At 35.4% G+C, this 25,980-nt stretch overlaps 1 protein-coding gene across 12 annotated transcripts in view; it reads right to left on the bottom strand.

Moving 5' to 3' along the window:
- Window positions 1–2,875: 2,875 nt before the first annotated feature.
- Window positions 2,876–25,980, bottom strand: part of Dlg1 (MAGUK family member discs large 1) — a 276,280-nt gene continuing 253,175 nt past the window's right edge. For 5 of the 12 annotated variants that reach the window (XM_083099768.1, XM_083099758.1, XM_083099759.1 and 2 more), the window contains 12 exons: window positions 13,837–14,050; window positions 13,320–13,477; window positions 12,907–13,156; window positions 12,040–12,142; window positions 11,342–11,380; window positions 9,823–9,864; window positions 8,132–8,248; window positions 6,330–6,479; window positions 6,051–6,223; window positions 5,815–5,924; window positions 5,636–5,727; window positions 2,876–5,382 (listed from right to left, as the gene is read on the bottom strand). In XM_083099768.1, coding sequence (XP_082955894.1) covers window positions 5,273–5,382; window positions 5,636–5,727; window positions 5,815–5,924; window positions 6,051–6,223; window positions 6,330–6,479; window positions 8,132–8,248; window positions 9,823–9,864; window positions 11,342–11,380; window positions 12,040–12,142; window positions 12,907–13,156; window positions 13,320–13,477; window positions 13,837–14,050 — 1,558 coding nt within the window. In that variant the 3' untranslated portion in view covers window positions 2,876–5,272. The remainder of the gene's footprint in view (window positions 5,383–5,635; window positions 5,728–5,814; window positions 5,925–6,050; window positions 6,224–6,329; window positions 6,480–8,131; window positions 8,249–9,822; window positions 9,865–11,341; window positions 11,381–12,039; window positions 12,143–12,906; window positions 13,157–13,319; window positions 13,478–13,836; window positions 14,051–25,980) is intronic. The other 7 variants (XM_083099769.1, XM_083099765.1, XM_083099762.1 and 4 more) reach the window with 6 other exon arrangements.

The raw sequence follows: 25,980 nt of genomic DNA, 5'->3' as shown, positions 1-25,980 counted from the left end.
ATTACAGAACGCATTGGTAGATTACGAAGGTAAAAATTAAGGGCGTAATATAATCGAAATCTCATGCAGATGTCATGTTACCACATCATAGTCTCATTTTTGTTTTTTCTTATGTTGTGGCAGAATTATATATTATGTCGTGCGTTATATTTATGAAATATGTTAATCTTTGGGAATAGGTGCTTGAAAGATTGAATGAGTTGAGTTGCAATTTATTAAATTCAGAATTAATATTTCATTTGTTGAAGAGACAAGTTAACACTGTACGTGTATATCTTGTTCCTTCTACTATATTTTTAGCTTCTCTAGCGTGTATATACATACATGCACGCACAAGGATTTCAATCTTTAATTTCTACAAGAAGTTATTCTTCTTTCGTATAGTTACAATAGAGCAATTAGTTATAATTCGAATGAAAGATGGACTCGGTGGGTGTTAATGGCTCAATTCTTATGACATGGGAAGTGCAATTCGCGAAATAATGTTTTCGTTTTGTTAATTGCCTAGGTGCATTGATCACGTATTGTTTTTAGGAGTGTAGAGAAAATATAGGAAATTATTATCGAGAGTATGTTTCTCTCGGCCGAATGCTGTCGAGCAACGCTCACTGTGCAATAATGTATTTTTTTTTACATTTTGTCTTCGAGTCCCTTTTATTTTCGCGATGTGTCGGCATAATACTAATGCATCGTATCGGCGATTCCAGATGCTCGCTAAGAAAACAACTCTAAAATAAAAAAAGAATTTCTTGTAGAATAATATCCACGCGAGAAGATGCAATTAAATATAATAAGATACAATAAATCACGAGAAGGCTCAAATTGAAGATATTTAATAATAACAAAGTCGCATATTTTTTATCGTGATTAATCAGAAATATGAAATTCGGAGACAATTTGTACAGAGAAATAAGATAGAGAGAAAGAGAGAGAGAGAGAGAGAGCGAGCGAGAGCGAGAGCGAGAGCGAGAGCGAGTTTCGATCACCGAAACGACGCAGTGTTCGATTGAAGCAATTTAGGAAGGCGTATTTCAGGGGGAGATGAGTTATTTTAAATCTTGACAGAACCAGTTCGATCAATTGTACTTATCGTCTCGTGATGTTCCTGTACGTTAATGTTTGAACAGAAAGCGAACACACATTTAGTATATGCGAACGTCACGAGACGAGATACGGAGAAGAGAAGGCGCGGAATAGTTCGGTTCGTAATGCTTAAGATATACCGTAATACGCCTTGTTTTTGGCGCCGCATAGCACAAATGTTTCAATCGTTATAATCAGTCTCAGGGAAAAATCCATGTGTATTCTTGAAAATAACTCGATGATGTACCGATCACAGGCGACGTATTCGTATGTACGAGCGCAGCGCACCACTGTGCGTATATGTGTACAGTAGTTAGCTGAAAAGAAAAGATTCGCTCGTTATGCGAGAGACGATTAATTGTAATATCGAAATAATATCGAGTGATACTAATTAATGCGATGCAACGTCGCGCGATCTGCGTACGCTCAGGCGGCTTCTTATAATTTTATTTAGCTGACGCGAATGAACAGAGAAAGAGAGAGAGAGGCGCAGTTATATTATCAATTGTACATATACATACTGACATATTTTCAGTAAAGAGAACCGTAAAAACGAAAATAGAAATATAAGAGAGAGGAGCGAAATGCGAAAGAATTACATTTCTGTCTAATGATAAGCAACAATGGTGTACGTATTGTACATATATATACACATGTAATCTTTTATTCCTAAGTAGTTAAAATGTAAGATGTAGATCACGATTTTTGTTTATATTAGCGCATATTATTTGTGTATAATGTAAAGCAATTAACCGAAATAGTCACGTTGTATAACATGATAAAGTATGTATATATCTCATGTTGCGATTACTAGACTATTACTATTATTGCTACTATCACTACCGCGAATATCGCTACTACTCTATTACTACTACTATTATTCATTACTACTATTACTACTACTATTATTATTATCATCTACGACTACACGCTTTTTTATTGTACTATATATACATAGTAGTTAATGATGAATGTACATTTTCTTAGTCGTGTAATATTCACACAACGCCTCTCCCCCCATCGTCCCTCTTGTAATTTATATATTCAAGAAACTTCTAAATGTGTTAAAACGCTGCTGCTTTTATGCGGATAAAGAAACAGAAGTTATATATGAATATAAGTATAAAGATGAGTAAATATATAAATATAAAAATAAATATATATATATACAAATATATATTTTATTTCAGAGATTTAGTTCGAAACAACGTTGACGAACAAATTAGAGTCTTACTGTGATTCGTGTAAAAAGGAATTATCGTTATTATTGTCATTGCCGTAGTCGTTATAAGCGAGTCACCCGACGGACTCGACGAATGACTTTCTAATGAAAAAATATTTGTGATTTTTTTTTGCTGATAACAATGAGTTATATCTTATCGATGTAATAAAAACAAGTATTTTTACCGAAATATTTTTAAATTTCTCTCCATGATTCTCCTCCAATCATTTCTAGCATAAAACTATATTAAACAATAAAATTATTTCTACTCTTTTTTTAGCGTATTTTTAATTCTTTCCCAATTATAAACTTATAAGTAATCCCAACTTTTAATTTATAAATTTTACATTAGAGATTTATGCTTCTCTAATAACGAAAGAATTACTATTTATACTTATTAAGTTTTAGCGCAAAATAGGTTTAAAGATATATAAGTATAATATCTATTTTAAATTGCTTCTTTTAATTCGAATATCTATTAATTATAATAGTGCGCAATTGCTAATATAGTTTTACTAAAATATGTTTTAGGAAGAGCAGGAGAGGATCGGAGATGACAGATCACAGTAGTAAAATTGGTAAAACGTTTATTAACTATTTAAAAACGATGAAACAAGGTGAACATGAGATTGACAATTCAATAAGTAATATTATTAAATAGACTATAGAAGGTGTATAATAGGTGTCTGCGATAATTATTCTCTTTATATACGGTCTTTTACATCGAGACAGACATCACTCGACAACTCGACGAAGCCAGGCCTTCTGTCTTTCAGGCACAAGCCGAAACTCGTCGCTCCATATCTCATTCTATCTCGTATTGTAATGCGCGCTTAATTATAATAGTCTAGGACTCGCGGTAGGAAAAAATAGCCCGAAAGCGTATCTGCGCGATATTATAGTTCCTCGCGAGTAAATGTTACTACGAAATAAGGGAGAAAAAAAGAACGATTCTATTCCGGGCAATCATCGCCTTGTGTCAGGGCCTTGCGACCTGCATACGCTGGCTATGCCATCATTGTTATCATTATCATCGTCGTCATTGTCATCTCTGTGATCGCGACTTGCATATCCGTGCATCACGACAATGCAGCTATATTACAATTAAATTGTCGTAATGACACCTTGTGTTATAACAATTCGATTTCCCGCTCGCGTTCCATTGGAGGAGAACCTATTATTATATCTTTTCGCGCGATTAATGCTACGGAAACGGAAGAAGCAAGCGGACAAAGCATCGTAGCACGTAATCATGAGCTCATAGCTCGATGAATGAATGAAGGCCAAGCGAGAGATGTTACTAGTGAGAATCGCTTTGTGAGCGCGAGAATTCATAGATGAAAAATCTCCGCTTATTGTTGAAAAAAATCAATTCCCAGTATAAAGTTCACGACGAAACTCGACCGAGATTACTGGCATTTTCTTCTCTTTTTTTCAAACCGCCGCGGCTTCATCCGTTTACGCCTCTTATAATTTTCCCGCGACATCCTATAAGTACATCATTGATTTTCTATCATCTCTTTGTCTTTTTGCCAATTGCATCGGGTCCGCTGAAAACTCGTGCAAATTCAATCTCCCACGTTTGATCAGCGATTGATCCGGTGCCAAGAACTATATCTTAAGATACAAAGGAGCGAGATAAATGCTCGCGTCGAAAATTTTTACGAGAACGCGACTAATGGGCGCGAAAATTCATTACCTCGTTACGATATTGTTATATCGTGTAGCTGAGCTGCATATGAAGAAAAAGCTTCTTCCTCTTTCTCTCTCTTTTTTTTTACTTTCTTCGATCCCTTATCTCTGCCTGCTACGTCTCTCCGTCTCGATACTATATACGCGAGTATAATATATTTACAATAATACACATATGTACCTACTATCATATAGTAATAATTTAGTAGTGATATTTAAATTACAATAGTGTTTTTTTGCTCTTTCTCTCACTTTTTTTCTCGTTTTTAGCATCGCCCATTTCGCAAATATAATGTTGCACATAACCCAATTACTGGCTTAGTTATCTAGCTGTACAAAACATTATATATCGCTATGTGTATCTAGCAGCTAAAGATTTGTCCTGTGAGGTTCCTTTTCTCTTTTTTTCTGTATTTTTTCTGTATTTCTTTTATAATCGTGAGGTTCGCGTTAACACATACACAACGTCGCTGGGGCTATACTTTTCTCTCCTAGCCGCGTTTCTCCTTCGTTTCGTTGAACTCGAAGCGAATTTAACGAGTTCTCGGCGCGTTAAAAACTGCGCTTAAGTACATTAAAAAATACCGTGCTAGAGTGTAATTAAATACACGCTCATTTTGCAGTCAATAATCACTTCAGTCGAGTTCTCCAATTCGAGAAAACTCTTCCGAATTGCCTGCTAATTCGAGCTCGACATACATCTTGTAAGTTTCTCGAGCAATTATACAATTGCCTCTAATTCGCGAGGTTAATTAATAAAATTAAAGACGATCACATACGAATAATCGAGTCATATGATAAAAATTGCGATTTTTTCTCCGTTACTTTCTTTTTTATTGAAGACGTCGGTCGCGATAAAATTCAACGTAATGAGCACATACAAGTGCCCAGTCCCCTCGTTTCTCTCGGTGAGATTTTCCATTAGATTTCGAACCAAGGGAAGAATAAATCACCGCGTCCCGATTAACTTATCAATTTTTCGCGGGAAAGTGGGTCGGGGTCATATCATGTGTACCTCGCTACTTAAGTATTCTCTCGGCTTAATGTCTTACGGCGATTTACGTTACGTTGCACGCCTTAAGTAGGGATCTTGTGCTATCTGAATAATTGATGGAATATGGAAGGGAGAGAGGGAGGCACGGGGAAAGGGCGGCGTTAGAGCGTTAATCGTATCGTCGTTAGTTACTTAATCGTATTTATCATGAATAATTAAGCTTGACGCCTCGGCGGCAGGGTCCAAGCGTTGGGCCCATGCTGAGCGTGGGGGGCAGGACGTCACAGTTGCTGATCCCTGCATGGAACCCAGATGTTCGGTCCTGATTGCTCGGAAATAACCTCTTTTACTTTTATGTAGATTTCTTCGGGAGTGTCTCCTTGGACGACGGCTGCGAACAAAGCACAGCGATTTATTTACATAGTGACAATAACTTAAATCGTTAGACCGAATATTTTTTTTTAATAAATTTTAATTTATTTTATAGATTATTATTTCTCGATTATAATTGCTTATATTGTTTAACATGTTATATATGAAAGGACTTTTTTTATAATCAAAAATTAATACAATAACATTATAATACAATTGTGTTTAATTTTTAAAGTTAAATTTAATAGAAAACTTTAACGTAAACAACGTACCAGTAAAGTATTCACCAAATTCTTGTTCCATTTTCAGAGCGCGTTCGTATGTTTTCTTTGCTTGCTCCTCGGTCATCCTCTTGTTCATCTCCCTGCAATATTATAAACATCAATATTTTAATAAAATAAGAAATAATGTAATGTAGTATTAAAGCGCGACTGATAATTATTAAACTCACATGACAGATTCGACTGATTTAGGTTTGATAAAGATGGCAATGGGGTAGAGTTGAGCTACTTGTAACCTTTTGATAGCATTTCCACTTACATCAAGAATACAATGCTTGCCCTGAAAGAAAAATTGCAAATTTTCTCTAATTCCTTATATTAATGTACATAATATTATGTATTTTTAACAAGTAATATTTCCCGATGAAAAAAAGTCAAGAGATTCTATTAATAACATTATACGTACTTTTTCAGCTACTTCTCGCACAGATGCAACAGACGTTCCGTAAAGATTGTCATTATACTGTCCAGCCTCTATAAACAAATGATTTTGTATATCTCTCTCCATTTGTTCCCTCGAGGCCACAAAGTGATAATCTCGTCCATCCACTTCATATTCTCTTCTACTCCTTGTTGTATCTGTAGGCAAAACGCACAAAGATCGACATATAAATCTGTTGGAATAATTTTGCGCATCAGCAATGCACACAAGTTACATTCGTCATTTATATAATATCGGACTTACGTGGTACACAGCTGCCGAATTTATCAGGAAACTCGGAGATGAGATCGTCGTTGATACGATCCTTGAGCGGTCCGAGCACGATCACGGGACGCGTGTACTGTATCGTCAGCTGCTGCACAGCTTCGTATGAAAGCACGTTCTCTTCACTGCCTGTAATGTTTTAATCAAAGATCATATATACACGACTCTGTGACACGTTCCTCCTCTTCCCCTCTCTTCCGAGGAAGACGGGAGGCTCCTCGTTATTAGCAAATCTCACATTCCTTCAAACCTTTGAACAACACACAGGTTTGTCCATTCAACAATAGAAAAAAAGCAACAATCTTATCCCAAAGACATACAAGATCCCAGCGCGGTCCTTCAACCAATCCCGCAGGCTCTGTACGATCTCCTTCTGTGATGTCATTGATTAATCGACACTTTTACGAAACAAACGGACGCAGGACAATATCGCACACAGAGCGGAGCACGTTTGAAAGGGGATCCATTTGAAACAATTTCTAACAGATATCAATTCACCCAATAATAATGTTAACTCTCGGACTGTTTCAAGCAGTCGGCTCTTGCTCCACGTTTCGGACAAATACATACACAAGTACGTAATTTTCGTTGGACGAGTCACGAGCATGCTTTCAGCGTCCGAGAAATAAAATTGAAAAGCGGAGAGCAAGCTATACCTCCTAATGACTAGAAAATTTAAGCGATCCAGGGATATCGGGTATAAAAATGGCATTAGTATATGTTTAGCGACTATATACACTAGTATCTCTACTTGATAGAAAGGGGGAGGTCTCTATACTTGTAATCGATATACCACGCATCCCGCTAACGTACGTTACTTGATATTAATGCGAGCACAAAGTGACATCGTCGCTACTTCTTCTTAGGTTTCAATATCGCGATAATCGAATACGTGTCCGGAACTTTCGCCCGGACGTGAGGAAGAGACACTGCCGCTTGTCTCTAGCGACTAGCGATTTTTTTTCCGTCTATTTGCGCGCTCTCTAATTACACCTGCTGCTGTTAATATTCGCGAGCTCTACAATCGAGAGACGAAGAGCGGAAAAAAGTGAGAAAACAGATCGTGGAAGCACGTCGCGCGGCTGTCTCAATTTTGCACACAAAGCTTCTGGACACGCAACCAGCGCGGGGCACGTTTCGTCAGTAATTTAACGCGAAGAAAAGCTCCGGGAAATTAACGGCTGCCGAAGGAGAGATAGACGTTTCTCGATTGGTACCTTAAATGGAGAGAATTGTATTGGCGATTGCACTTCGATTGCGATTTTTTCCATCATCGAGAAAAAAAATCAATAATGTTGTAGAAACGACGCAAAGTTCTGTGCATCGTCTATAGAAATTAGTATAAAATTGACAATAAGAATTAAATGACGAGAAAAAAAAATTAAAAGTATCTCTTTTCATCCGTTCCATCACTCGAATTGTCAAATTATATTTATCTCACGTAATGCAGCCACATTTAAAGGAATTCCGCGATCCTGATCCGCATTTAATTGAAATAGTAATGGAGGTGTTAATGGGAATAGATTGAAAGATTTTTAGATCGATAAAGATTAAAGATTGTTAGCGCTGACACACCCGGGTTACAAACAACATTATTCACAGTTATTTATCCGAATATCTTTCTCGAGATAATCGCCCGTCGACAGGGTTATAACTGTCTACGCACAATCTGCGTTAATAAGAATCTGCGTTAATTTCCTAATAAGATAGAAAAATCGATTGTGTGTATACGCTTCGCGCTCACACCGCGATTCACACATTTGCTCTCGGCTACGACTTACTAAGATCGTCATGGGGCTGATCGCCCTCCTTTTCCAGATAAACTAACGTGAGTTCCTCCATATACGGCAGCTGAACGCGATACAAAATTTCTTTACTTCCTGTAGCGCTAGACAAACCTTGAATGAATAAGAAAAGAAAGAATTTACGTAATGAATGAGAGGCGAGTGATGGACGGCGAAGACGCGGCGGCGAGGAAGAGCATTCGAATAATTAAGATTCTAGGATGAAATCTAAGAGAGTTAAACGCGAAGCTTCCCGGATGAATAACTATCAGCGCATTCAGTGCGACAGATCGCCGCAGGTTTTCAATAATCAGCATTTCGAGTCGACTCGAAATCACATTGGCAGCTTTTGATTTTACACAATATAGTTTTCACTTTAAATTTATAAGATTTAATAATTTTATTGATAAATATTTTTTTGCGAAAAATAATTTATTTTAAAAGTTGTTTTTTATTTTAAAGGGATATCAAACAATTCTTTGAAAAAGATATCTTCCTAATTATATCTTATATGTCATTAACTATTTCATTGTAATTCTATATAATAGAAATTTACCGCGTATTCTTTGGGCTTGAAAAATTTTTATAAATATATGAGTAGTTTAAATGTCAAGAAAAAGTGGTACAAGTCCACTCAAATTTAATTTCGAGTTGTTATACAGATAATATGATTTATCATCAACCAATATAACTGTTATACACTGAATTCGTTTGTTTTCAAGCTCAATTAGGTTGCATAGTTAAAGCACTTATATACTTCCGGTAAAAACGATTGCAAAAGATTTTATTTTTCAAACTTTTTTTTCGAACTTGTACTACTTGATATCTAAACTACTCTCATATATATAATGTATATATGATTTGACTAAACTTTCACACATAGATTACATCATCATAAACTAATAAAGACTTCGAGCTTTTCATCTTGTATATGCTACCATCGGGACAAAACAATAAATGTGCGGTGCTATGCTGCCCATGGCGACGTAGATACATGTATATATATATAAAGGCTGACATTTGAATCCTAAATTATTGCTGGTGAATGAATGCAAGCGTGATTGACTCTATCGCAAGAATGAAACGGTGGACCAATAGAGAATGCATTGTGATTTTCCGGTCAGAAAGTTTCACAATTATATGTTTAAAGGCATCTATATATCATTATTTAACGAAATTTATATCCGTGCTTTATGTTAAATTTCACATTCTCTACTACATATATTAATATCCGAGTACATTTAGTAAATGAAATTGTATTAGACAATATGAATATGCCAGTGTAACAATTAACAGTAATGTAATTCTTGTATCAGTATTAATTATATAACACCTACCCATGCACGTAATTGTGAAACAATATCGTGACCGAAATTCATTATCCCGCATAGCTGACCCAGGCAATACGATCTCTTCGGTGTGAGGAAGAGTAGGAGAGATATGAATGTTCAGAAAGAAAGGAACAGAAAGAGACAGATAGGTAGATAGATAGATAATAGATAAAGAAAGAAAGAGAGAGAAGAGAAAATAGATAGCGAGATAGATAGAGCGGGAGCGAAGAGAGAAGAGAGAGAGAAGAGAGAGAGAGAGAGAGAGAGAGAGAGAGAGAGAGAGAGAGAGAGAGAGAGAGAGAGAGAGAGAGAGAGAGAGAGAGAGAGAGAGAGAGAGAGAGAGAGAGACATGATTACCTTCAGTGTTAGTGTCGTCCTGGGTGTAGCACAGCATGAATGCTAGAACATAACAAGTTGAATATATTTCAGTATACGTTGCGTACTATAAGTAAGCGGCCGTTAATTATCGCTACAATTAATTAAAAGCGCTAGACTTTCTCGAGGAGACTTTCCTACTGCGCGCGCGTGCGCAATTTTGGACGCACGTACGAGATGGATTCGATGGACCATGAAGTTGCAAGTGCACGTTGACATGATACGCGAATCTGAAGCGTCGAAGAATTGTATCCCTTTCACACTTGTAATATTTTTTGCTCATTGAAATGCAACGCGAGATGCAACATTTCGTGCAATGATCACACTAAACGTTCTCGATGGAATGTTCGCATTTTTCACGTCCGTATATAAGCATCACATTAGAAGCGTAACGTACAGTATACCAGTGTATGCCAGAGTGTGTTCTCTCACGAATAGTCATTAGAATCTCATGCTTGAAAAAAAGATATCAGCTGAGTGTATCACTCCAGACTGTAATACTCTTCCTTTCGCCGTTATCTAAGCGTTATAACAAGCGTATACCTTTCAATATTCGTCAATATATCGGAATCGCGTATTTTCGAGGAACGAAAACTTTTTGATAACAGTGAGAATGCGTCATACATGCATCTAGCATTTAAACATTTAATTTTCGGTTTCTCGATCGAAGTGTTGACATGATCTGATGAAGATGACGATGACGTGCTTCGTGACACGATCCTTTGAGAATGAACAACGGGCTGCGTTTCTATCGCATCTACTCGCTGTCCTTTCGTGAAAAAAGAAAGAAAAAGAAAAGAGAGGATACGAGCTACATTAAATCTTGAGAGGAACATCGTTCTACCGTGCTGGAACTACTATACAGGCTAGAGATCCTCCAATAGTGAAAAGCCAAAAGTTAGAAGCGAAGTCGAGAGCGTAAATAAAGAACGTGTCGGACGGAGAGTTAGTAAACCAGAGACTTTGCGGAGCACAAAGTTTAAAGTGCAGCGTGCATGCGCAAGCAAAATTGGGGTGAATGTTGTTCTCGTGCGGTAGCTCAATGATTGCAAGCGAGATTGTCTGCAACGTAATATTTGCGAAATTCGATGCTAATCAGTAGATTCGATTGTATTTGATGCTGATCAATACAATTCAAACAACGCAAGTTAAATTATATTCAATTAAATATAATATAAATATATACATGTAATTTTATTTATATGATACTATATTGTCTATATATGGGTATATATCTTAGTATAAAATTTTCTAGCACTTAATTTCAACTTTGCGATTACTTATAAATCAATTATTTACTTCACTAGAACCAAAAAATTAGAACAAATGTTTGAATTTTTTACAAATTGTATCTCGATACGTTGCTAGAATTTCGCTCGAATCATGTATTTTCATATGGTTTTTAAAGCTTGCGCGATGCGCCATTAAACATCGCGTATGAAAAATGCGAAAGCGCATATTTTTACAGTTTATTACTTGTCTGACTAATTAAGATACTTACGGGTAGGATCGTTCTCATTCTCGGGTGTAGTGGGCGTTCCTACACAAGCAGGCAAAACAAAACACATGTCACGTTTTCACATGATAAAAAACACAAAAGCTCATTCGGGATTTGGGCGTGTCTGATTGGGCCTTATCGCGTCGCAAGTTGGGGCATCCCATACTGATAATCTTACTCAAATAATTATTCTTGATCTTCGCATAAAAATTGATATCAAGCACTGATTTCTGTCAGAACTTCTAGTTCGAGTTCTTTCTATATTATATTATTATATGCGTTATAAGCAAAGATTCGCGCGCAAAAATAGCGATAAAAATCGTATTGCATTAAATATTGTAATTAAAAGACACTACGTGAAACAAAATAAAGTTACTTTACTCTTAAAGTTATTCTATAGTACAAATGACAAAGAAATATTTTTCTCTGATATGATATCTATCTTCGGAGCACTTTCTACCTCGTATAGGACATGAATCATTAATAAAAATTTCATCCATCGATTATGGAAGGGTTTGGAACGAGGAACAACCTCACAACTTAGCGGTTCAAAATCATATAGTATATATACTATACGATATATAAGTATAGGCGGATACATATGGCGAGAAAAAACACGTAAAACACAATAAATATGGGCCAGAGAACATGCACAGAACGTGCAGAAGAACGGGACAGAGGGAAACAATTTAGACACTCACGTTCCTGATCGGAGCCATCCTCGGACTTGTCGTCCTTGCTCTTCATAAACGGGAACTTCCTGCTGAACGAAAAGTTCTTTTTCTTCCGGTCTAACGTTGATTGCTGAAATCAATGAATTCACTGCGTCCGAAATCGAGCATTGTAATTTGTAAATCGCGATTCGATCGAAAAAAAATATATTTTGTAATTTCGTGCATCGATTATATTCATCCGTGTGATTTTATAAAATATTTATGATCTTTGAAAAGGAATTAAGATTTTTTTTTAACGATAACATCAGGCAAGTTTAAAAAAAAGCGATTATCTTTGCTTTTAATCATACTACAAATTTGCAGGCGAAAACCATGATTATCGATTGCTATGAATATTCAATTAGCCATCTCTCTTCATTAGTTCGAGGGAAACGTTGATAGGCGAACATACTTCTTCGATTACGCACATTATAAATTATTTCATTGCACTATGGAATACGCGGAAATGTAATTTACACTACAAACTTTTTTTTTCAAATTTTAATTTTAACGCAGTAGAGTGATTAATCAAATATATGTATTTATCATGTTGATCGTTGTTAACATTTTATTTTATATTTTCAGCAAAATTAACTTGAATATTAAAAAATATTGAAAAATGAAATTTTTGATTAAGAATTAATGTATAAAATAAAAGCATTATATATATTTAGAGGAAATTTAAAAATATTAAATGATAATGGTTAATGTTCAATCCCAGTTATTGTTTGAATTTTTTCAATAAAATATATTTATAATCTTCTCTAACAGAATAAATCGTTTTTTGTTGTATTTCATGATTTATAATTATTTTCGGAGAAAATAGGCTCCAAGAAACATCTCAATTAGACTCACCTTATCAAGGATGACCGGCATGTGTCCCTGGAATTTAACAGAACGATCTCTGGCACGCTGCTTACGCTCCCATCGTCTGCGCGAGGGTATTATGCCCAAACCTTCCTCATCCCCCTGGGGAGTGACCCTTCTTGCCTGCCACCATTCGTCGTCGCTGGCGTTCGTCACGTGTAGAATCTCACCGTAACGGAACGCCAAGCCGCGGCTCGGTAGACCATCGTCCTTGTTGGGGTCGTAATCGAACAACGCTCTTCAGAGAGAAAATCGATTATGCAAACTAATAATGTTTGTTTTCGTATTTTAAATAATACGTGAAATCGAATAGCTCGAATATTAATTAATCATTAAAAAAAGGATTTCGTTAACGACTTTGATTAAACAATGAAAATATAATAATAAACGCGAGGAATTACCTCACGTAGAGTGACTTCTTCTGGGAGGTTCTCATGAGGGTGCCTGTCATCACATTCTGTTGCGAGATTTGTTGTTTAAGATCCTGGATCTTCGCTTCGAATCTGTTATAATCCTCCGGTTTATATTGCACCACGATTGTCACTGTTTGACCAGTGCCCTAAGCACCATCACGTCAACGAAAACAGAATATATTATTTCTGCTCGATTCAAAATTTCAAAATTTGTGAAGAAGAGATAATTTGCAAATTAAGATGCTTAAAAATTATCGCATCTACATCTAAATTTTTATTCCATGTTGATGTTGATTCCATGTTCAATACTTCAATGAGAAAACTTCAATTCGAGATTGATTTCACAACATGTATGTCACGATAAAATTATTTATAAATATTTTTCATATAATTTTATATTATTTTAATATTAAATTTTTATTATGAAAAGAAGAATTAAGACTCTAAAAATTATCTATAAATTATAAAAAGTATGGAGTATAACGTGGATATAGTAAGATCTTACCTTAAGGGCCGCGGCGGCCTCTTCATGGGTAGCTGTTCGGAGATTGATACCATTAACACTCAGTATCTGATCACCTCTACGTAATTCACCACTGAGATCGGCCGGACCTCCGGCTAAAATGAACGATATGAAGATGCCCTCGCCGTCTTCACCGCCAACGATGTTGAAACCAAGGCCGGAAGATCCTTTATTCAATACAACAGTGCGTACTTCCCTGTAATATACAAAAAAGTTTACATTTAATACTAACAATATTTTTAAGAGCATTATATTATTGTTAATAATTATTAACAATTATATAGAATATCCTGAATTTAAATGTTAAAACTTTGGAAGCATGAGAAATCGATAAACTAAGAAAAAAGGTCCTTCAGAGATTGACACGTTTTTGCTTTATTTTGAAGTAAATCGCACAAAAACTCTTTCTTATTTTTATTTTATTTTTTCACTTATTTATTATTTATTGATTTATATGTATCCATTATATTTGTTTATTTGTTATATTGCCACTTTCTTAATGAAAGTATTGTATCAAAATATTGATCACTTGCAGCAATGCAAACATTGCACTGACAATTCGCAGCCAGACATTGCTCTGATATTTAATATAACCATGTGGTCTTTTAGCTGCTTTCTTGAATCAATTGACAACAAATTTTCGATAAAGCTAATAATTTTAGTGTTCTTTATATTTTTCGATGAAAACTTTTGTTTTTTTTTGCGATTTTTTCCCAAATAAAGCAAAAATAAATAACTCTCTATAAAGACTTTTTTTAGTTTATAAATCCCTTACATGCTCCCAAAATTTTAAATTCAATTTCATTATCTTATGTATAATATATATATTTCTCATGAAAATAATATTTTTAGTTAAAACTGAATATCAAGAACTTTGATAAAAAATATATCTATACACATATATGTAAAAGTGTATTTATAAATATTTATAAATTATAATTAATTGTATGAAAACGTTTTCCATAAAATTTATGCGAAATATTTTGCATCAATGCATTCATCTCGCGAATTACTCTGATGCAAACACGTCAAAGTGCAGAAACCCCCCGTATTCTTAGCCGCGATTATCATGTTAATTAGAAGATTCGTTGATAAATTCGATTACCGTCGAGCACTTGTCTTCGCCCGGATCTCAAGTGTACTCTGATATAACGAAACGCATAATGCGAGGACTCGCGTGAATAATGACAGTCCTCGAGCGGCGTCGGCATCTTGAGTATACATTGGTAGTGTCATATCGCGTGCATAAATGCATCTTGAATCACTAAACAAGGATTCTGCGGGTGAAATATTGAAATTTCGCGAGATTAAAACGACGCCAGAGATTGACGAGTCGGCAATATGTATTTTATACATCCAGCATCGTCAACATCATTTATCAAAGTGCAATTATATCGCGTGAAATCAGTGTCACAATCTTAATTATCATCGTGAAGTTTTAACGAACCGCATAATAGTTTTATCTCGCAAACAAAATTATTGGCGATTTCCTCACAATACATCTTTACATATGAAAACGTACTCAAAAATTAATTATTCAAAATTAATATTCAATTTTTTAAGAACAAAATGATTGCAAAAGATATTCTCTTTGAAAAATCGTAAAGAAATATAAATATTCGCTTTCTAATATATCAAGTAACGAAGCGATCTTGTATAATAATGAGTGAATTCGTACAACGATAAAACGCAAAAATGTCGTCGATCAATGAAACGTCCTACGTAAGCACTTACGTTGCATCGAGCATCCAAGTCCTTGGGACGTTTATACACTAGCTAAAATGCTTTTACATATATATAATCTATAGAAAAATAATACCGAAAGAAATCAATTTCTAGAAACTATGCAAAAAGTCACTCTCGCATCTCGAATATAATTAAATAATTACAACGAAATAATTTTTCTCTAATTTTAGAATATGAAAGGCGTTCGTTAATATTACTAGAGAAAGACTCGTATTTATAAAGAATAGCGTGCATTGCGTTGCATCTATATTCAATCTACAATTTCGAAAGGGACAATGGGACAATTCCAGGAGTTGCGCATCATGACTGTCGCCGAACCGGAGTGCATTACACGAGGATTTCTGCAAACGTCCTGTGCAACCTCGCCTCGATGTAAGCCACCGCATTTCGTCGCAGCTTCACTTCGACCCCTTGTAACCTTCTCTCGCTTGTGTTAACAAAGACCTCGGGTTAACGCCGCCGCCGGGGTCGCATTAAAGTCGCGTTAACTGCGAATGCATCTGCAATTGTCCCTTTGCTTATCTTAATTCCGCGCGACAAATGCAATTCGCTTGTCGTGCACGCGCGACAATAGCTGGGGTACGTACGGAGGTCATCTACGAAACAACTAGGAGAATCAGGATTTCCGCAAGCATTAGAGTCATTTCACTAGAATTTATTATTTATCTATTATTTATCATTATTAAATAGTGTGTCATCGCATGAGATTAATATAATTAAAATAATAATAAATCGTTTTATAATTATAATTAATCGTTTATATAAATCGTTTTATAATTATAATTAATCGTATTTCATATTTTTACTTAACGTGACAAATGAAAAAGAAGTTTTTAATACTGAGAATAATAAAAACTTTGTTAGTAATAAGAGAGAGTAATATGTGTGTGTGTGTGTGTGTATGATATGTAAATTTATTCAAAAAATTTGTTATTTTACCGTTGTTAAAAAATATTTTTCAATAACATCATCGTTTGTAACAGATCACACTAAAAATGATTTCCGATAGCGAATATAATATTTGTTATATTACAACAAATGCTACCCGTCACCAATTACAAAGTGTAAGCACAATTTCTCACAACGCAACTCGTTGTTTACTACTTTATTAATAGCATCGATGGATAAAAAAAAAACATCTTTTTCTAAAAAAAAAAATCCAATAGAAAATGCTTTAATATACTGTAATTTAAGACAAAGTATGGCTTATTCTCTTGTCACATTCCTTATTATTTATTAGATCGTTCGAACGATTAACAGAGAGAAATTCCGGGTCAGTTGGATCCCCAAGGTTCCTTCCCTTGCGATTGACTCGCCCTGAGCGGGGATTTACATGTCCCCGCACGGAGAGTGCGCGCCGGATGTGCGTAGACGTCCGTAGCATCTGTTTCCGCCAGTCAGATGCGCACTTCAACGCGAACGCGCATTGCTCGCAGCTGTGACACGGATTGCATTATTATACAATAGTATGTTCTCGAGTCGAGACTTCAATTCCGAGCGTTCGTTGACAGTCTCCTTTTTTCGCAAAATGAATGCATCATCGCAGAAAATGGATTTTCCAGCATCCTGATGTTACGCAAAAGGGGGGAGGAGAAGATACATGTCGCGCATTCGTGATATTGCATCATATAATAATGCTAGTAGAAGGAGAAAGAATGCGAATAAATTATAAAGGGCGTCTTCATACAATTTAGGAAGATCTCACTAATGACATTTAATGATAGGCAAGCGATTTAATTAATGGATCAACATCGCGAAATATCTTGCTATCAATAAATCCGTAATATATATGATGTAATATTGAAAATTACTTCATATACAGGGTAATCTACCCTTTTAAGAACGTGATTTCTTCTTTATATAATTGATGTTTATTTTTCAACCGCGAGTTCACGTAACAATCACAGACATTACCGTACTCCATTTGCTTGCGCGTCAACTTTCAAGATCTCCTTAAGCTCCGCTTCGTAATCGAATCAGGCGTGACATATAATGCATAATTTAATATAATATTTAACAGTATTTTTATCAAATCACTCCCCATTTCATCACATCAAGAATGACACATCTCGTATTATATATATCTTGTTTATTTGATATTATTTAAACTATTCATCAAACATTGCACTGAATTTCGTGAACAAACCGATCTCATTCTTTTCATTCACATCTTATTATTTATCTTTCGCTCTCGAGGAGCAGCGCGACGCACTCAATCTACGCACTCGCACTCGAAGACGGACTGTCGATGCCATCGAACGCGCACCTGTTCCCTTGCAACGTAGGCGGACCGATGACGTAAGGCCGCTGCGGTTCCGTTGCCGGAGGATGAGCCGTCGAGGAGGAGTCACGACGTCGCGATGCACTTTCGTCGCGCTAACCGTCGATGACCACCCCGGCGCGAATGTGCGTGACACGACGCGCGATCGCGGTCGATCTCGCGATCGCGTGTTGGATCGATCGCGGATGCGAGAGAGTAGCGGACGAAAAAAAGAGAGAGAGGAAACGGGAAGGGAGAAACGAGAGAACGAAAGGGCGCGCGATCCCTCGACCAGCTGATGCGACGTAGCCTCTGCCTCTCCCTCTCTCTTTCTCTCGACAACGCGACAACGCGACGACGACGACGACGGCGTCCCGACATCCGTTAGGGGCGTCGCGACGGATTAAGGGCCGCGGAGAGCATAGGTAACCACGGCGCCGTGTCGCCATGCGCCGCGTCGCGCCGCCGAGGCGACCACTGCGAGCCCTCCGCTATCGTCACAGGATCGATAGGAATAAGCTGACTCTCTCTGGCGCGCGCTGCACCGCCACGGTCCTCCTTCCTCCACCGACGCCTCGCGCCGCCGCTCTTTCGGAAAACTAGGGCAACCTGCTAAACTTTTAGCCTTTTTCGCACGGCCACTCTCGTGGCCTCCCATGGTCTAAACGGCCGTCTATCGGCGAAAATTTCAGCTCTTTCATAGAAAATAAAAAGAAACATGTGATGCTCACGAGAATAGATGTATAGGATATATAGATGACACATAAAGATAGCCGGAGGTGTAAATTTACCCTACACCTGGGATAAATTCCTTTAAAGTATGCGAAGAATTTTACGTAGAAATTTTTCTTTTATATCTATAAAGAGAAATACATGAGAATGTGTGTAATGGGATAAGTAAACATTGTATTGACGATAAAAAATAATGAAATGTAGATAGGTATGGAGAGCAAAATAATAATGAGAATATGAATAAAAAAACAGATTAGAAATATAGTGAATGTGAAAAAATAAAATACCAATTAATGTAAAATTAATAATAATAATAATAAAAGAAAGAGAAACGAAAAAAAAATAAATAATATTTAATAATTCTTACGAACACATAATTATCTTTCCGTTTGTTTATAAGAAATTTTAATAACAATATTAAACAATACATGCAAAACTTAGAAGAGAAAAATGGCTCTTTTCAAGGAGACGTAGATATTATGTTTTCATCGTCAGATTAGGTAAAATAGAATATTCACTTAAATAAGCGAAATTTTCAATAAACAAAGGCCCCAATTTAATTATAAGAACTTTTTTCGATGGAATGTCTGAAAATGGCAGAACTTTCGGCATTCCTAATTGTTTGAACGGTTAGAAAAATCACGTTGCGCCTAAAAGCGATGAGTTGGAGAGGCGCACAGAAGTGTTTCGATCAATTATAGATCGACGAAACTTTTATCTCTGAATGCCAACAACCCGAGAAGAAACTTCGAAGCCATTAAAATGCTGGCGAATTCGATTTCTCGCGAGAGAAGTGTTGAATAATTTTAACTCGTGACTAAACCCTTGAAGAGAGACAATTTAATTATACGCCTTCTGTAAAAACTTATGTCTCATCTCTGTTCTCTCTTTCGGGTGCAATTTGGAGAAGCCGCAAGTAATATCCATCATTGGTTTGTGCGGTTGAAACGAGACAGTCTCGCAAAACGTAAATAACGCAGAGCATTAAAAACGATATTTTCGTGAAACAATTGCATCAATCTTACAATTTTTTAAATTTCTTATCGAGATTTAAGTACAATCCAGTCGATAATAAAGAAACGATTGTTTGGAGATGTGTATTTGATGGCTTTATCTAATTTTAATAAAACAGAGGAATTATAAATCACTTTATAAAATATACAAAGAAAATATAATGGATGTTTTTTTGAAGAATATAGTTTTTGCGTCACTTCGATAAATAAATGGAATTAAAATATCATAAAATTTAAATCTATAGCGTTATTATTATTAACATTACAGTATATTACTTTTTAAAATACGAGATTAAAAAATATATATGTTTATAATGTATACACATATATATACAATTATTCGCAACGTTATGCTATCACTTGACTGTTTTGAAAAAAAATAAATCTTTTGTTTGATCATCATTTGCTACTGTTTTGACAAAAAAAAACCTTTCGTTTAGCAAAAAATATCAGAAATCAATCGGGAAACAGGATCCACGTTTTTAAGGCGTAGGTATTTCAAGTTGAATTATTTTTTCTCTTTCAATTAGAAATTGTCGTTTGTATTGCCACTAATTGCAACGATGAGTGCAATCGAAGCCAGTCTCGCGAAAATGGAAACTCACTCCCGATGTATCGCTCTTCTTCGATTGACCTACTTGCGAAAATACGCGCCACGACATCCCAATACGAATACACACACATACATATACATACAAAAACACGTGCAACACACACAATAGCGCATTCAGCAGTTTCTGTGTTTTGATACAAAAACATGTTCTGTTTGAGTTGTCGACATCGTAATTTTGATGAATACTTATCAGCAAACCCATTGCAACACGTGTACCACGAATGAAGCGTGAAAATAATGATAAAATGTATAACCTTTTTTGATACAAGATTGTTTTGCTTGCTCCTCTCAGCATAAATAAATGTACTTTGTTATCTCATCATAGTTGCATTTTACGATTGTAACACGATCAATGCTTTATAAAATTGATTGTTACTTTGTACGGAATGATCATGTTTTTAATCATTGTGTTTGCGTTATCAATTTGAAACAGTATCCTGTCTTTAAAATATGTCCGTGACGATTTCTTCCTAATTATTAATATTTTAGATAATGATAAATAAAATTTTTATTACTTAGATAATAATAAATAAATAATCTGTCGCATAAAAATTACTAATTTCATTAAAAATATTTTTTATTGTATTAATACAAATGTTAAAAATGCATTAAATCCTAAATTTATTTTTAATTAAAATATTAAATTTATTTTTAATTAAAATATTATTTTACTTAATATAAGCATCTTTGGCCTGATAAACTCGAGTTTTTCGAAGATCGAAAACTCATGCTCGGCCTATCTTGAAATCTCATTAGAGATTCTGAAGCCTCCAGTAATATGCTGATAGAAGCGGATGATCCAGTCGAGAGTTGCATTAACAGCACGTTCCTCGGGAACAATAGAATAATCTGTATAGTGGAGATATGAATCTCCCTCTCACTCTCTCTCTTTCTCTTTTTCTCACGGCTCGATATCCACTTCCGTAAGATGCTTCAGGAAATTTCCGAGGACGAGAATCGATTTTGTCCTATTTATATCTCGAAGGTCGCCACTTTTCAAGAGTTTTATTAAGCAAATATAAAGCGCGCGCGGAGTGACGATAGGGACCGAATTTTATTTAATAACACAGCGCTTGCTCTTTACATCCACACACTTTTTTTCTATAAAATTCGATTAAAAATATATTTGGAGCTTTATCGCGAAAACGTAAAAATAAAATACATTTTAAAAACATGCAAAATGTATATTAATCTTTAATGTAGTATATTTATTCGTCTTTTTTCGAAAACTGTGTATATTCTCAATACATCTTAATCTCTGTGCACACAAGTAATTCAATGCGATTTAATCGAAAGCAGAATTTTTTCTCAAAAGGAGGACACTTTCATCTATGAAGAGTCAATAGAGGATGTCAGAGTCGTTGTTTAATAACATGGATACACAGTTGAATAGGGGTGGCGATCAGATGGATCGATCTTGACCCAAAAAGCTCGAAGTAATGTGAGACTGGAGTCACGGTCGCACACAGCAAGGAGTGGCATTTGACCCTGCTCCTTATTAAGGACATCGCGCGACCGCACGCGAAAGAATGTCCTTGGGGCGACTGCGCCCCTCGGGGACCTCTCTCTTTGACCGCCCGGGTGATTTCAAGGTTCGGTATATCACGTGTTCCTTCCTGTGCTAACATGGAGCTATACACTATCGACGGAAAAGAGAGGCGCCACGAGGAGCGGCACGTGAAACACGTGCGTTTTATGAGGGCTGCGCGAAATGAGAGCCACATGAACAAACTTGATCATTTCTTATAAAACGCCCCCCACGAAAAAGAAAAAATTTACACAGAAATACTCACCTTATCTACTTTTTATTATATAATAGCAATATCTTTTTGTTTTTGTGACTGTTTAATTAATCTAATTTAATTATAAACGATGATACGTATTTCTCCCTTTATATATCCTAAACTTAATATTTATTAAATTTTTTATTATGAGGAAAAAATTAATTTTGATACAAATCTTGGGGTTTGTTTTTTTCGAAGATGGAGCATATGAAAAGATTCTCCTATTTCTCTCACGATTTCAACATCACGCTCTGCACAAAATGATTCGGAAAGGACAGAGAAAGATCTTACTGTTCATGACGCGCGTAAGGGAAGCGGAAATGAAAGCATTGTGCAGCATGCCGAAGTTCAAGACTTTAATGGGATTTCCTCAAGCTCGTATATTGAACTTTCGCTACGAAATACCGCGGCAGTGTATTTCGTTGCGCGATCGCTCTAGCCTCAAGGTTGTCCTAACAGGGGTTGCATTCGCGTGTCTGCACATAAATTACTTTGGATACCTCATTCATAGCATTAAAGGCTTTGTCACACTGTGGGAACGGCATTTCAGGAAAATGGCTTTAGGAAGGGTTTAATGAGAGGCAATGTTATATGTATTGGAATCTCTGTAATATTCTCGACTTTTCATCGGGCAGTCACTGACATTCATATCATATGTATCATTTTCATGTAAAATCTTTCAGGAATATATGAATACAATAAAAATGCATATGCACACATTACCACTTTGTAATTTTGAACTTCGCAATCCATCTTTGCATTTTTTTTAGATAAATTCTTCATTATATTTATTCAGTTTAAATATTTTATCTATTATTATTTTATCTACTATTATTAAAATATTTACTTTTGTTATCCTATTTTTTGTCATGGAGGAGAACATAAATAAAAAAATATGTTTCTTTTTGATGAACCTATTATACAGAAGCAAACGTAGCAACACGAATTTTACTTCGTCAGTTATGATCGTAAATGCGAGTAGGTCAAAGTTTATTCGTATGGAACAGTGACCCGGACCTCATAAAATCACGGCCATGACCTGAAGTCAGATTAAGGGCCGAGATTTCCCCTTGTTTTTCTTCTTGTAGCCAGAGAGGACCCTTTTTTGCTCTGACCTGGGTTAATTAGATCATTTGGAGAAAGAGATCGTTTATTCGAAGACAGCTTAATCTCATTTAGAAACGGTTGATTTGCAATAAAAGCGTCTTTGCCATTGATAGCATTATTTTACAAGTGAAAGATAGGAGATCATAAACGTAATTTCTGTTTATTTAGAAAGATATCTTTCGAAATGTCGTTTATACAGAATGCTCCATGTTTTCCATATTTATTTATTTAGAGATAAAAGAGATAGATGCATTCATGTTTGTTTTAGATTTGTTTCAACTGAGCATAATATTTATGAGATTATATGTATATAATAAATATAAAATATTAATAAATATGATAAAATAATAAATATAACAAATAAATACATAAATATTTAAAAAGCAAACATATCATGTAATCGTTTCATTTCGCGAACAAATCAACATGTGTATTGCAATTTTACAGTCGAGATGATGCGTGACGTCTATGAAATATTAAGGCAAAAATTAGTCCAATTAATCGCAGAGCAGCAGTCTGCCAATAATTGGGTGTACTTTATGCAAAAGTTGGGGAAGCAATTAGTGTTTGATAAAGCGATCGGTCTAGCATCAGTACACAGAACATTTATATGATTCCCAATGCGGAGACCATACGTATAGCATATAACGAAAGTCCGATTGAGCAAAATGAGCGTAAATCCCCGATGCGATGGTGGTTCGTACTGTATAATTTGCATTCTCTCTCTCTCTTTCTCTATCTTCCGTTCTATTTGGTCTCTATTTGAACGCATCGGTAGAGCACGATTTGACGGCCCGACCGTCACAATTACATCGTCATTTCGTTCCGGCCGGATAATGCCTATTAATCCATCACCTCTTTCATTCCCTGTCGTCATTGCCCCCCGCCTGCCTTCTATTTTAATGTCCTGTAACTTACTGTATGCATATTTGCGATCTGCATACATACAATCGTTGCCGTCAGTCTCTTCAACCGCACCAACTTTCGTTACATTTTGGAGCACTTTGTCAGAAGTGTAAGGCATGATAACGAGCTCGCTGATGAGCGAAAATAAATACAGGAATTGATAAGAATAAATTAACGACATACATATGTCAGCTCTTATCATACCATGATTGGATAGCATGATTGGATAGCATGTGAAATATTTTCTTTTTTCAAAACCATAAAAAATTACTATAATATAACTAGATTCTATTTTATATTACTAGCTTCCAAAAGTTCTTCTAAAAGTTTAAATGATGAGATGAAAAGTATAACGGGAGGAAAATATCAAATTAATTGCATTTTCTTTCTTGAAATAAAATTCGATTAATACCGATAAGTTTTTACATACGTCACATTAAATACATTAAGTATGTATATTTTTTGACCGTATTCAGTTTCGTTTTTGACATAATAATCAATAGCCCCTAATTGAAGTTTAAATATACAGTTCAATTCCGTTTTCTATTTTACTTTAATCAGTATTATCTAAGTTTGCGATCGTAACATACATTACATTACAGTCATAATCCTATCAATTCGACGGATCTATGATTCTCGTGTAATAAAAGAAATTAAAGCGGTATCTTCACTCAATTAAATCGATGTTTTTATCAGTCATATCATCGCGAAAAAAATGATGAAATCGAACGCGATCCAAGCGCCAGCATCATATCAATTAGAATTTCCGGTCGCGTCCGGTTTCCACGCACGGACGCCAATTCGAATCGTGCCGCGAATTTTGTAGAGAGAAAGAGAACCTCGCCCGTTGACTCGGCGTGACTTTCTTGCGGCGTGAACCCGCCGGCGATGGCAAAATCCGGGTTAAATAATTCTTACACACAAGGGATACCATTAGACGTCAATTTTTTCTGAGTATATCAGGTAATATCAGGTACGCATCTTAAAGAACAATTGACAATTTTACGTATTAAAATAATTTGTATTATATTTAATTAGCTTTTAAATATCATTAAAGCTTTTAATTTCATTAAGTAATCTTTGTTTACATCAGTCTTTTTTCTTTTATTTATAATTTAAAATTTTATCTTGAATATAGTTACGTATGCAAATTATTACGTTCTATAAAGAGATTATTTAATTCACAATTTATGATTTTTCTCTTTTGATTTATTGTAAATTAATTTATAATGTAAATATTATTTATGTTTAAGTAAGAAATCTTGGGACAAATCACTTATCTTATTATTATTAAATATTATAATCTATCTAATTATGCATTGCACATTTAACGTAAAATAATTCCAGGGAAAATCGAAATATTAAAAGTAATACTTTCATATATCACGTTTTATCACATCATAGTTTAATTGAAATATCGCATAACTGTCAACAATAAAATAAAATTATTATCCACTGTCTTTTCACGCGTTTTACAACGGGATGCACGAATGTTATTTTGTTTTATTTTATTTTATGTGAAAGTTTTTATCTGCGAAATATATATAATATTTGCGTAATAAACTTTATTTTTATTTTCTCTTGAATATAATATAAATATGCAATTTTAAATTAATTTAAAGCTCAACAATTTTCTATACAAATCGAACGGAAATTTGAACGATTAAAACTAAGAAGTTCAGATTAACTTAGAATATTGAATTTTTTTTACACATATGTTAAACACATTGTGTACGTTCTTTTTATGTACATAATACGTTACCATTATACAATGAGACCCCCATATGTCGCCCGACGTACCTTCTGTACAGTTTGTTCCGCAGAATTCGACGTCCTAGGGTTGCGAAGGGTCGTAGCGGGAAAATCTGCTGCCTGTTCCGCGTCATGTTTCTTCGTTTCCATGCCGTGTAAAATCACATGCAAAGTCACTTATACGTTACACGCGCCACTTTCGAGGCACTACGT

The sequence above is a fragment of the Camponotus vicinus genome, unplaced genomic scaffold (genome assembly GCF_025532165.1).
Source record: "Camponotus vicinus isolate PSW18456_S1 unplaced genomic scaffold, iyCamVici1.0 SCAF_5, whole genome shotgun sequence".
NCBI lineage: Eukaryota > Metazoa > Arthropoda > Insecta > Hymenoptera > Formicidae > Camponotus > Camponotus vicinus.
This window is presented reverse-complemented; position numbering and strand designations above follow the sequence as displayed.